This window comes from Chrysemys picta, chromosome 5 (assembly GCF_011386835.1).
Source record: "Chrysemys picta bellii isolate R12L10 chromosome 5, ASM1138683v2, whole genome shotgun sequence".
Lineage (NCBI taxonomy): Eukaryota > Metazoa > Chordata > Testudines > Emydidae > Chrysemys > Chrysemys picta.
In genome coordinates, this window is record NC_088795.1 from 118,130,241 (window position 1) to 118,143,417 (window position 13,177).

The 13,177-nt window shown below is 41.6% G+C and overlaps 1 protein-coding gene across 4 annotated transcripts in view; it reads right to left on the bottom strand.

The window, feature by feature from the left end:
* Positions 1–1,120: 1,120 nt before the first annotated feature.
* CRMP1 (collapsin response mediator protein 1) overlaps positions 1,121–13,177 on the bottom strand; it is a 57,427-nt gene continuing 45,370 nt past the window's right edge. For all 4 annotated transcript variants that reach the window (XM_005300269.5, XM_065598225.1, XM_005300270.5 and 1 more), the window contains exons 10-14: positions 8,218–8,359; positions 6,467–6,637; positions 4,228–4,407; positions 2,896–3,061; positions 1,121–2,138 (exon numbers count right to left, since the gene is read on the bottom strand). In XM_005300269.5, coding sequence (XP_005300326.1) covers positions 2,047–2,138; positions 2,896–3,061; positions 4,228–4,407; positions 6,467–6,637; positions 8,218–8,359 — 751 coding nt within the window. In that variant the 3' untranslated portion in view covers positions 1,121–2,046. The remainder of the gene's footprint in view (positions 2,139–2,895; positions 3,062–4,227; positions 4,408–6,466; positions 6,638–8,217; positions 8,360–13,177) is intronic.

Consider the following 13,177-nt stretch of genomic DNA (forward strand, 5'->3'; position numbering starts at 1 on the left):
ATCAGCAGCACAAGCAAATAAGGAAAAGGAAATAGAAGTAGGGGCAAGGAGAAGGCCTCTTTCTCACACACTTACACATTGGAAAAGAGGAGGGAGGACATTGCCATCAATTTCCCAAAGAAGAAGAGGATAATCCACTTGTGCATTAGTTTGTGATGTGCTCTGATGATGGGCTCGTGATAAGAACACACAGAGAGACGGATCCCAGTAGGCAATGCCAACTGGAAGATGGCTTGGATCAAGATGGAGCATTGCGTGCTGATTCTGGGCTCTCTGGTGGTTGCTGTCCCATATTAAAAATGAGGATGGCAGCAATCTGCTTCACTTTGTGCAAATCCAATACAGTCCCAGAGCTGCAGGTGGATTGCCAATGTAGCTGTTACTGGACCAAAGACTAGGCGACTTATAGTCTGGTTATAGTCTTACCACAAGCTCTATTCAGCTCAGCTGAATTGGAACGTGCAAAAACAATATTCAAGTGTGCACAGAAAGTTATTCATTAACAAGATGTGGAGAAATTGGAGAGGGTCCAGAGAAGAGCAACAAGAATGATTAAAGGTCTTGAGAACATGACCTATGAAGGAAGGCTGAAAGAACTGGGTTTGTTTAGTTTAGAAAAGAGAAGACTGAGAGGGGACACGATAGCAGTTTTCAGGTATCTAAAAGGGTGTCATAAGGCGGAGGGAGAAAACTTGTTCACCTTAGCCTCTGAGGATAGGACAAGAAGCAATGGGCTTAAACTGCAGCAAGGGAGGTTTAGGTTGGATATTAGGAAAAAGTTCCTAACTGTCAGGGTGGTCAAACACTGGAATAAACTGCCTAAGAAGGTTGTGGAATCTCCATCTCTGGAGATATTTAAGAGTAGGTTAGATAAATGTCTATCCGGGATGGTCTAGACAGTATTTGGTCCTGCCATGAGGGCAGGGGACTGGACTCGATGACCTCTCGAGGTCCCTTCCAGTCCTAGAATCTATAAGCAATCTTTGTGCTTTGAGGATGCAGTTTCTTTCAAATAATGTGGACCCAGAAGAAAACTCCCTCTGGTTAGCCAGGGAACACCTACACTGTAAAAAATCATATTGGTGAGCAAGAGACCTGGAAGGAAGAGAAAGACACTTAATGATCTTTTCATTTCCTTTATTTCACAAGCTTTGAATTCAGAAATAGAACCACAACTAGTAGATCTGATAGGGTATAATAAGTAAAAATGCATGTGATTACAAAGGAAAAACTTTGTACAAAAAAGTTTAAAAATCCAACGGTAATTTAAGTTATTCTTAAGTACCAAAACACTCATGCAAAAGGAGCGCACTACTGCCCAGCTGGAGAAATCTGTGAAAGGGATGGCAATGGCATTGTTCCGTAGAAGTGATGGCTCTGTCTAAAATGAAAACAATTAAGACATATACTTGGAATGTACTTAGTGGATAATGAGAATTGCTACACAGGCCATGTTATCATTACACATTTTGAAGTTGTTTCTTTGTATCTGGGAGCAGTGCTTCATGGATTTATAATAAATTAAAGATATTAACAGAAGCCACTTACGCTATTCTACTGCATACTTTAAAAATGTCCATATTCTTCCTCCTTATGTATTTTAGTGGCATTGATCTTGGCATTGTGTCAATTGTTGGCAACGTGTTCTAAACAGACGCACTCACAGACTGCAACTTGCATAAATAACTTAGTAACATGCATTTACTACTCTAGTACAGCTAATGGGTGCAAAGGAACCATCATTTAGTTACAAGACAAAGCTAAAACCTGTAGTCACTAAAGGGGCAATGGAAGCACCATGCTTTAAGGTGACTATGGCAAGAAAGCACAATTGTGAGGCAAGTAGTTCCAAGCAAACACACCACACTATTATCACCTCTTCCTATACAAAAAAAAAAAAAGAAAAAAAAAAGAAAAACAAAAAGACAACTCATTTTCCCCTCATTAGTACCGAATAAAACTGTGGGTTCAATAACATGGACATCAAGAGGAACAGACATTATTCCCATGATGATTCATTCTTGCCATTCTGTCCATCATCTCTGTTCAGCCAAGACTGGTAATATTAGAGCGACCACCAGGGGGCGCAACAATGCGGTGTCCAGTGCGACGAGGGTTGTTGTCATCTGCCTGAGCACCTGTAAAATAGCAATCCAGCCAGCAAAGCAGGAGAGTTAATAACATGGGAACAGAAATGTCTGAGGAAAAAAAATCCAATCAACACTGAATTTTCACCTGACTGGATCTATCCAGGATTCAATGTTTTTGCCACTTTGTTTTGACCATTCATCTCTAGAACCTGTCTTTGGATCATTTCTAACTAAGGAAGCAAGCAGTTACTGACTAAGGCCCGGTTCCCGCAAAGGAATCGTCTTAAATAGAGTTCCACTGACTTCCACACAGGAGTGAACGCCTTGTGAGTGGATTCTTTTTGAGGGATCAGAACAGGTTGCTATTCTAGGTAATAATTTGTCTCTGTAGCATGCATTGACATTTCTGCATGAAAATGTTATATAAATATGGGGAGGCATTTTCAAAAGAGCCTAAGGGTCAGACTTTTAAAGATATTTTGGCACCTTACTCTCATTGAACTCAATAGGAGGTAGATGCCCAAATACCTGTAACAATATGGTCCTAAGTGATTTAGAATCACAAGGCTTTCTGATACGCTTTTGAAAATCCCACCCACAAATTATCACTATTAGGAACCAAATTTGTGATGTGCTCTGATGATGATCTTGCATCTGAAGAAGTGGGTTTTTTACCCACGAAAGCTTATGCCCAAATAAATCTGTTAGTCTTTAAGATGCCACCGGACTCCTCATTGTTTTTGTGGATCCAGACTAACATGGCTATCCCGATACCAGATATTCATAATCGGTCATGTTGGTTTACCTGATAAGCTGAAATTAGATTGGTGGAGATTTCTGATTGGTGGAGGCTGATTTTTGGCAGGGGAGGACTTAGCTGAAGGTGCAGGAGTTGCATATTTTGGCGTAGCTGGGACTTCATACACTGGCCCATCATACATTCCTCTGGACACCCCTTGCAATCCTGTTACCTAAAATAAAAGAACAGAACAACTCAGACACTGAATGCACGGATATTCCAACCTGACAATATATTCAGTCTCACATACAGTTCATAGTATGGACGGAGCTGTATCATATACAGTCCCTGTAGCAAGGAAGCGTGGCCTCCTTCAAAGGTGGACACGGAGGAAACACCTCAAGCCTCCTGGTGGGCAGAACCAAGAGAGCCATGCCCCACACGCCGGAAGCAGAAGGGCAGGACAGGAAAAGGAAGTATAAAAGGCTGGCCCAGCAGCTCAGTTCCTCAAGCTTCTTCCCCACTGCTGGAGCGGGATGCTGAGGAGAACCGTGGCTTCCCCGAGGACCTGCCGGAGGTTCCAGAGAGATCTGCCACTCCCAATGCTGAGGAGCTGCTATTGCTACCTTTGGTGGTCTATCCTGGAGAGACTGAGGATGACCCCTGAATGCAGCTACACCCTAGTGGGAGAGTAGGAAGGGCCCAGGGGAACCAGACTATCATCTGACCATGTTGCTGCCGGAAACCTGGTCAGCATGTTGCGGGTGGATTCCCCGCTGACCCAGTGGCAGACCACTCTGCCACTGCTAGGGCCCTCATTTGCTAAAACATCTGTCCCGAGCCACCTGCTTCACAAAAGAGAAAGGCCGGAAAGTTTTGTGTTTTATATGCAAAAACAACTCAACTAAAGCTAATTCGCCCACAACAGTTGTTAAAAGCTGATAAAATGCCAATACAGTGAATGCTTCCAATGTAGCATGTACATGGGAAACAGAAATACTTGAGCTGCTTATCCAACATGCTAAGTTATGTAACAATTTAAAATGACAGCCTGCCCTGACCCCAACCCCCTGAAAAATTGTGGTTCTTTGTTGTTAGCTAAAATTGCCTTCTATTATCTTTCTGTTTCCTTCAGAAGACTGTACATCATAGACATACAGGGCCAGATTCCCAGCTGGTGTAAGTCAGTGAAGCTCCGCTGAAGTCAAAGGAGCTACACCAATTTACACCAGCTGAAGATGTGGCCCATACTTTTTGGCAGCGTTTCCAGTCCCACATGGATCCATTTCACTTAGGACAATAATGATGCAAAATGTTTTCTCGTGTGGTTCCAAGAGAGCCTGGAGCAAGACCAGAAGGTGTGTGGAGTATTAAATAACAGGCCAAGTTTGAACCTACCTTATTCCTGATTTTGATGCGCTGGTAAAGGTATTCAGGGAAAGGTTTGCGAGGAATGAAGCGGCCCATTCCCTTATTTACATGCAGATTTCCATCTTCAAACACAATCTTTCCTTGGCTTATTACCACCAGGGGAGCACCATGGCATTCCATTCCTTCAAAGATGTTATATTCAACAGCCTGAGGATCAAACGACATACACTGAAAACTCCATTCAAGCTCAATCTCAAGTTTGTTTTTCTTTGGTAAATCACATTTATGGCCCTATTTTTATCCAGCTTCCACTAATGCACCTGCAAAGCTCCTGCAAAATGTGCAAGCACACTTATTTGTTTGGAGGGGGAAAAAAACCTGCTTTTCCACACATAAAGGTTTATTTGGATACTTTCCATTTAGTAGTTACATTATTGAAGATTAGATGCGACCCTTACGCATAATCAAAGGGTTCCAAATACACTTACTCCCTGGGGCAGAAACCAAAAAAATGCTTTGGGGTAGATAAAGTAATATACAAGCCTGTTGGCTGTCAAACACAGGTCAGTTAGGGTATGTCTACAGTGCAGCTGGGAGGTGTGATTGCAACATATGTAGGTAGATCTGAGATATCTTTGATCCGGATAGCTTGCTAAAAATAGCAGTGTAGCCTCAGTGACATGGGTGACTACACAGGCTGGCCACCAGAGTATATACCTAGAATCCCGGGTGAGATTGTACTCAGCTAGCCTGTGCTGCTGGTGGCTACACTGCTATATTTAGCAAGCTAACTCAATCAAAACTAGCTTGGGTATGCCTACGTGTGCTGTCCTAATCGCAGTATAGACATAACCCTTAGAGGCACTGACTCACCAAAACACTTTAGCAAGTGCTTAACTACAAGCATGAGACTTAGGAACATGCTTACGGATAAGCAGGTGCTTTGCTGAATCAGAGCGTGAATGATTTAGATCTATTCCCTGTACTGCGCCGCTCTTGCCCTCCAAAACTAGAAAAAATGCTTGGGTAGTAAGGTGTAAATTTTCAAAAATGCCTAGTGATTTCATGTGTCCAACCTGAAAATCTTAAAGGAGCCCCATTTTCAGAGACTGGTGTGCTCAGCACATTCTGAAAAATCAGCTCCCTTTAAGGTCGGGCAAACACAAATTGAGGCACACAAACTCACTAGTCATTTTTGAACATTTAAACCTTTTTTAGATAAAACTTATTATTGGCTATCCAGTAAACTATCACAAATATTTAATGAAAATCATACATATTTAAGGAACTGTGGCCCAGTATGGTGATGGACAGGATGTAAAATACCTACTAGATAGATATGCAGTGTAGTTGTAGATGTTTCGGTCCCAGGATATGAGAGACACAAGATATTACCTCACCCACCTTGTCTCTCCACTAGATAGATATGTAGATTAGATTAGATAAAATAAAGCAAACATATGGGCCTGATTCTCCATTATCCTGCCCCTTGTGTAGTCATTACACAAGGATCAAAGTGTTTGGAAAGAATACACAATTAGTACTTTATGCAAATTGGGACACAGAATCAAAGAAATATACTATAAAGTTTCGTAATTAAACAAGACCAAAAAACCCCAAACCCATTCATAATCTAGAACCCAGATTATAGAAACATTGAATTAACCATAACATTTCAGAACATTTTTCCATCTGCTCAGGCAGTGGGTGATAACTGATGCTTCAGAAGTAGGCAAAGAAAAGAAAAGAAAAAGAGTGGGTTGGGGTCAGATTTGTAAAGGTATTTAATCACCTAAAGATGCAATAAGGCACCTAGTGGGACTTTCTAAATCAATAGGATTTAGGCACCTAACTTACTTAGGTGCTTTTGAAAATCCCACTGCATGCCTACCGGCATCTTTAGGCATCAGAATACCTTTAAAAATCTGATGCTGGCTCCAAGATTGGTGCAAATTGGCATGGCTTCACTGACAGTGGAGCTATGTTGATTAACAGCTGTTGGGGAACTGGCCCATTCAATTAGCCAATTATACAATATTGTACATGCTGGAAAAATTCCTTCCGGACTGTTGTGGTAAATTTCTTATTCTCTGAAACAAGAGATTTAATTACTTTCATCTTAATATGAACAATATTACTTTTTAATACAGAACCTCATATGATCCAGCTCTTACGTATCTAGCGCATTGGGAGTTCACTTGAGTTAGAAGATTGGTAGTTCCAAAGCAGTTGTGTTTATAATGACAATATGCATTTTTTCTCTTACCGATTTATGGCTTTTGGCTGTAATAATCTTCACTTTATCAGGATCCCAGATAACAACATCAGCATCTGAGCCCACAGCAATCCGGCCCTTCCTTGGATACAGATTAAAGATTTTGGCAGCATTGGTGCTGGTAACAGCAACAAACTGGTTCTCATCCATTTTGCCTATGGCCTACAAGCAATTTGACATGAATAAATTAAGCTTCCAAAATGGAGATAGAATATTGGTAATGTCAACATATAAGGGCATGTGTGCAGAGGAAATAAGGGATGGGGTTTCATGGTCCAAAGGTTTTATCAGCATGAGTTTGTGAGGTCTGTATTATTCAGGAGCAGCAAACAGATGAGTGAGTTATTCACATCATCCCAAACAAAAGCCACTAAACCCTTAATCCAGACTACACCATCATGTATGCTGTATATGCCAAGTATTTTATTACAGATAAAAGGCTTGTCTCAGTTCTGCTAAGGCCCCTTTCCACCACTCTCACATGTGAAGGTACCATAATATGGGTGTAAATTATTTATATCCGCTTTAAGGCACTTTTATACTGCCAGAGAAGCATAAAGGAGCATCAGTACACCTGAAAAATCAGGCTGCCTTATTCTTATCCCTATACCTGCAAATCCAGGTTGCTTTAGTTGCACAAGTTCACTGTACAGGTCTTAAAGGGAGAGAAAAAATCATCAATGATCAAATTTTAGAAATATCTAATAATCGCATACGAAATCTTTGCTGCACACAACAATGTTGTGATTTTACAGTCCAATATTTTTGGATTTTCTCAGGCTAGAAACAAGAGCAGCATGCCCCAATGAAAAACAGACCATTCTCCTTGTTGTATGGTATAACAACACCCATTTCTAGCCTAAATATAACATGAGATACCAAGTCCACAACTGAATGTTTCCCCACCTGCATCTCAGCCCAATGTAGTTTTGCAGCTGACATTCCATGTTTTGTGGGAGAAAAGAAGAAAAAATGTCTCTGGTTGGTTGGTTTTTGTTCATTTTGCTTTTAAACAGCAGCTATTTGAAGCTGCTTCAGTGTTTGGAATCCTAGCAGTAGTCCCTGGCAAGTTGGATTGGGAAACAGAGTCCAGGTAAGGTGGTCAGAGGTGCACTATAAACGCAATCATAGAGCTTTACAGTTTGTAACATGCATATCAGCTTCATCTGTGTGTACGGGTGGGGGGAATGCATTGTATATTAGGATCCATGGAACATCCAACAAATTGCTAACTTTGCGCTGTAAAATATTCCACTATAAATTACACAAGGATTACTATAAATTACACTATAAATTCAATTCCTCATTGAAATGGCTTTATATTATAACCTCAAGCTTTGGTTCCCATCCATTTGCAGTTTCTCAACAATGATATGACATTTCCCCAAATTAAATGATCTATTTGTCAAGTTTATACAAAGTCTACTTCAAAAGCGTTAAACTGCTTTGACTATTATGTCAGCTCCAAATACTCAATCCCACACAATACCAAAAAATGATGTACAGTCAATTAAACTTCAGGACTCCTAAAACACGATGCTTTTCCATTGTAAAAGAGAAATAAAATACAAAGCTTCTAACTGCGTTCCTACTAAGTATTTAAAAATAAATAATAACCTTATGGTAGCTTGTTCTATAGGAGCTCTCAGAAGATGGGGAAACCACATGAATGCTGGCATAGAGCCCCTTGGTTTTCATTATTCAGCCAATTTTTTAGTCTATAAAGATAAGCAATTACTCACGACAGCCTTGTCCCAGACAACAGTCATTCTTTCCTCGATTCCATTAACTCCTTCAGGAATCAAAGTGAAGTTATCCTTTCCGATGGCTCTCTGGGCGGTGCTGTAGGGACAGTGCCCACTTCCCGTCACCTGCAGGTCCCCACTAAGAAGAGTTAACACATGGAGTATTGATATTGCAGGACACACAGACTCACTTGGCATCACGTTGGGTGTGAATTTGTTTTTTCAAATCTAGACATGAGAGGCACGTGCTCTAACCCACGCTAGCTACTAACAGCCACCACGTGCTATTCTGGTGGCTAAGGATCACTGAAGAGCAGGGGTGCTCTGGCCAGATCACCTTTCCTTAAGAAAACCCTCTGTCCTCAGCTTTACACCATCCAGGCATGTTAAAATAATCAACTACTGCCGAGATCAGCTGCTTTTCACCACAAGACTGGTACAAAGCCCAAAGCCCAGTGCTGAGGAGATGACTCCATTATTAGAGTTAACAAAGGTTATCAAACCCCTGTATTAAATATTCTACTTTAAAGATAAATCCATAATCATGTTAAATAAAAATAACATGATGAATACCAGCTGGCTTTGGGGGTTTTTTTTGGTCTTCACATTTTTCATGGAATTTATACAAGAAAAACTCTCTCTTTGTACCTTGTGACAGAGAATAGGGAATGAACAGGCAAGCCTGCACTCTGATCATTCTGACACCAATTAGTTGTCCCCAGAAAAAGCTTCGAAGGTCTCAGCCTCACATAATATTTCACTGCAGTTTCTCTGTCTCCAAAGGCTGAAGGTTGAGCTGACCATGCTAGGATTTGAACCAGTGGTCCCTCCCCACCTTAGTGTGTAAGTTGCAGGTTTGAAACACCAAGAGGCCTTAGATTCCAAGGTTAAAATCCCAGCAGCCTTACAAATAACCAAGTGAATGAAGAAAAAGGTCCTTTATCTGTCACATTAGTACAATTTGCTGAGGTGCCAACCCTATTCACTTATGGGAAACTTTCTGCATCATCTTCTGATCCTTTCCTATCCACAAGAAAATGAATCAAGCAACATCATGAGCCTTTGATTAGAAGACAAACCTCTTGGTTAATAGTGAAATAAGAGAGATTAGACTAAAAGTATTTTTTATATTAATGCGTTTCTTGCGTTACCGCAAATTACTAAACACATCAATGACATCACAAGATTTGCTTTCCATTTTATCTTGCCCTTGTTCTGTCCTCTAAGCTCACCACTGTCTTGCTGTATGAAAGTTTAATTTGACATAGTGGATTCTTTAATTTTCTACACGTATTAATAAATACAATTGTAGGGACAAGAAACCCTCCTCCAGCTCAATTGGCCTGCCCATTCCAAGTTTAGCTTTACAATGCAGTCCTTTTTTTTTTTTTTTTTACACTATTAATTCACTGCACCAGAAACAGTCTAGGACTCTCTCTTTTCCATGCTTTGTTGTAGTTGCCTTTCCCAGTGGTTTGTTCCATATGCCCTTTGTGTGAAGTTTTTCTGCTGAACACCACAGTGCTTAGTCTTCTTAGTTCAAGAGCGTCACTCAGGCCCCAATCCAACAAAAAACGTTCGCATATACCTAACTTTAATCACATAAACAGTCCCATTGCCTGAGTTTATTAATCAGTAAAATGGGTATAAACATTAGAACTTGTCAGAAAAATTCAGGTTTTTCCCATGAAAAATTCTGAGTTTTTGATGAAAAAAATCAAAAAACTAAAATATTTCGTTTCTGAAATGTCACTATGATGGCACATGGGGTTTGTAGTTCAGATGCATCATGCTCCTTCATTGACCAGGCTATCTTATCATATTACATCTCCTATGAAGCACCACCATTTCATTTCTTGGTGAGGGGAAGCAGTACCTCATGGGAGATGGAGTCTGGCTGGGGAGCCCAGCCCATACGTAAGTGTGGGAGCCTGAGGTATCTGAACTACATCTCCCATGAGGCATCACAGTGGCATTTTGGATTCCAGGCATTCAGTTTTTCAACAACAACAACAAAAAATCTAAATTTTCTGTGGAAAGCAGACTTTTTTTGTGTAGTCAAAAATCCAGTTTTCTATCAAAACAGTTTCAACAGCGAATTTTCAACCAGCCATCAAAAGCATGCTAACCTTATGTTGTGAGGCTTGTTTAATGCTTTTAAAATGTTGTGAGATCTACTGATGAAAAATGCTATAGAATATATTATTATTTATCATAATCATATTCATCCTTGGGTAAAAAACCATATATAAATGTACTGCAAAGTATTAATATATAGGATTTTTTTAAGCTTCAATGTATTGATTTAAAGTATTAGACCTGAAAGCAGGCTAAGCTGCTGTCATGTAAGATCTCTGACTCTAAGCCAGTAAGGCGGGGGAAGGAGGGGGAAGCATTTCTGCATGTTTGGAGCATAATGAAAATTTCCCTGATTTCCCAGTTTTTCTGCATGATTTTGATATTAAAAGATGGCTTTATCTGGGTTACACTTCTAAAAATTCGATTGCCATTTTAGCTATGCCAGTTTGACCCACATATTATTAATATGTTGGAAGCCTCTTGTGGAGAACGCACAGCTGTGTCTGCTGCAGTAAAAATAATGATTTTTTATACATTGCCGCATGAGCTGGTTAAAAGTCTGATCCTGTTCCCACTGAACTCAACAGCAAAACTCCTAATGATGTCAATGATGCAAGATCAAGCCAGAAAATACCTTTTCCTATTTTTATTTTAATGAACAGAAAGATCAAATAAAGGAGTTAATTTTATCTGCTCCCAAGGCCAGCACCAGTCAGAAATGAACCAATTTCTGTATAACCCCACCAAAAATACATCTGACTTAGGGCCAGATTCTGCTCTCATTAACATCTGTGTAAGTCCAGCACCAGTGGAGTGACTGTGTATTTACACAGGTGTCACTGAGCAGAAGTCATCCCCTACTGCACATACAGAGATGCATGCACATAGACTCTGATGTACAGGTACCTAGACACACGTCTCCCCATGCTTTTATATCACCCATGTACATAACCTGTCAACCTGCTGTGGGGAAACCTCACTTCTGGAAGAAATGTGATCTGCAAGCAAATGACCATTTTTAATCCTAAAAATGTACTTCATCCAAGGTATGGGTATCTCTGGAAGCAGGAATCAGCACAGTTAGGGACATAGTGCCACCTCCTGGTGTTAACTAGTGGCTTGGCTGGAAAACTGAACTACTCACTCTACTGTCCGCACTCTGTCCTGCTGGGACTCAAATGGAAGTCCCCTATCACCCCAAAGCAGCGGCTCCACCACTTAAGCCAAAGAAGAATCTCAATGAGCTAGAAGCAGTGCACATTTTCTGGAGGTGATACCCAATTCCAGGTTGCCAAGACACTGCTGGTAACTTGTTGAACATGTTCAGAGCTACCTGAACCTCTGTGGGCAGACGGATGACGTATTACCCCTTCTAACCCTTGGAATGACTAACCTCCTCCGGAAGGTTCTCAGCAAAACAACTCATCTTCCACCCCTTCCTTCCCCAGCCCCTATCAGCGGGATACCCATCTCTTTGCTGTTCCTACCCCCTCCCATCTCTCTGATGATAACCCTCCTCTCTCTCTCGCCTTCTCCTGATCCCTCTGCAGACAGCCAGCACACCCCCACCTCCCATCAGTGGGCTGACAGCCTCCTATAAACAATCTGTTTCTTCCCAAATGCAAACTTGAATCCCTAAATGAAGCTTCTCTGGCATCCATACCAGTTCCTCCCCACCCCTCAGCTGCCCTCCCAACGTGTACCACTTACCCCTGCTGGTTTCCAGCCTGAGACCAGTAGAGATGGGGCACAACAAGAGGGCAAGCCAGGATAGGGCCTAAGGCAATGTCGCCGCTGCCGCTGGGAGGTGCGATTCCCAGCCTAGTCGACAGACTCACACTAGCTCAGCTCAAGTTGGCGTGCTAAAAATAGCAGCGTGGACATTGCGGCACTGGTGGTGGCTCGGGCTAATCACCTGAGTTCAGACCCAGGCTGTCAGGTGGGTCTGGACAGGCAGCTAGCGCAAGCCATCACCCTGTGCCATAACCTCCCCATTGCTATTTTTAGCATGCTAGCTCCAGCCGAGCTAGCACAAGTCTGTCTACCTGTGCTGGGAATTACACTCAGCAAAATCAGGCCTCCAAGCAGGCAGACATCCTCCTGCCTCATGGCGTGGCACCCCTTAGCATCACTATTAACCCTCAGAATCTAGCCATTCTCCAGTGGCTTGATTTTCAGAAATGCTGAGCATCTACAAATCCCACTGAAGTCACTGGACGCTGCGGGTGCTCAGCACCTTTCAAAACCAAGCCAAGACGTTAAAAACTGAAAGATTAGCCCCTGTCCTAAAAGCACATGTGCATGTATGTGTGCACGCAGATTACAACAAGCATTTTCACTTAAGGAGAAGTTGATGCATGGGACCGTTTTATTGTTAGCAGAGCTCAAGGGAAAGGTACAACACGAGGTCTGTTCAGGGCAGAAGATGAGCCAAGATATGGCACCATCTCACTGATTAACACAAAACACATGAGAATCAAACTCCTATCTTTCAAATGCAACATTACATTAGAAATGGCCACGCTCCCTCCTTGACCCTATTCCTCCCTGCCAGGAGTCCTCTAGGGAAAGAAGTGGGTCACCCAAGGGAAAGTCAACAAGTCTCCTCTCTTGTGTACCGAAACACCACCTAGAGGCTGGGATGATGCACGCACAGAAAACCAGGGTTACATTTACTTTGGTGGAAGTTGTGAGAGCGATGGTTGTTGACCTTTCAACCTGGAAGCTTTTTAATAATAAATAACTCTCACTGCTGAATAAATCCTGTACCACATTTCTTCAGTTGAAACTGCAAATAACATATCACTCTTCACATCAAGTCCTGTTTGTTCTGTTACCTTCACAATAGATCAGTAGATTAACATCTATACAATATACA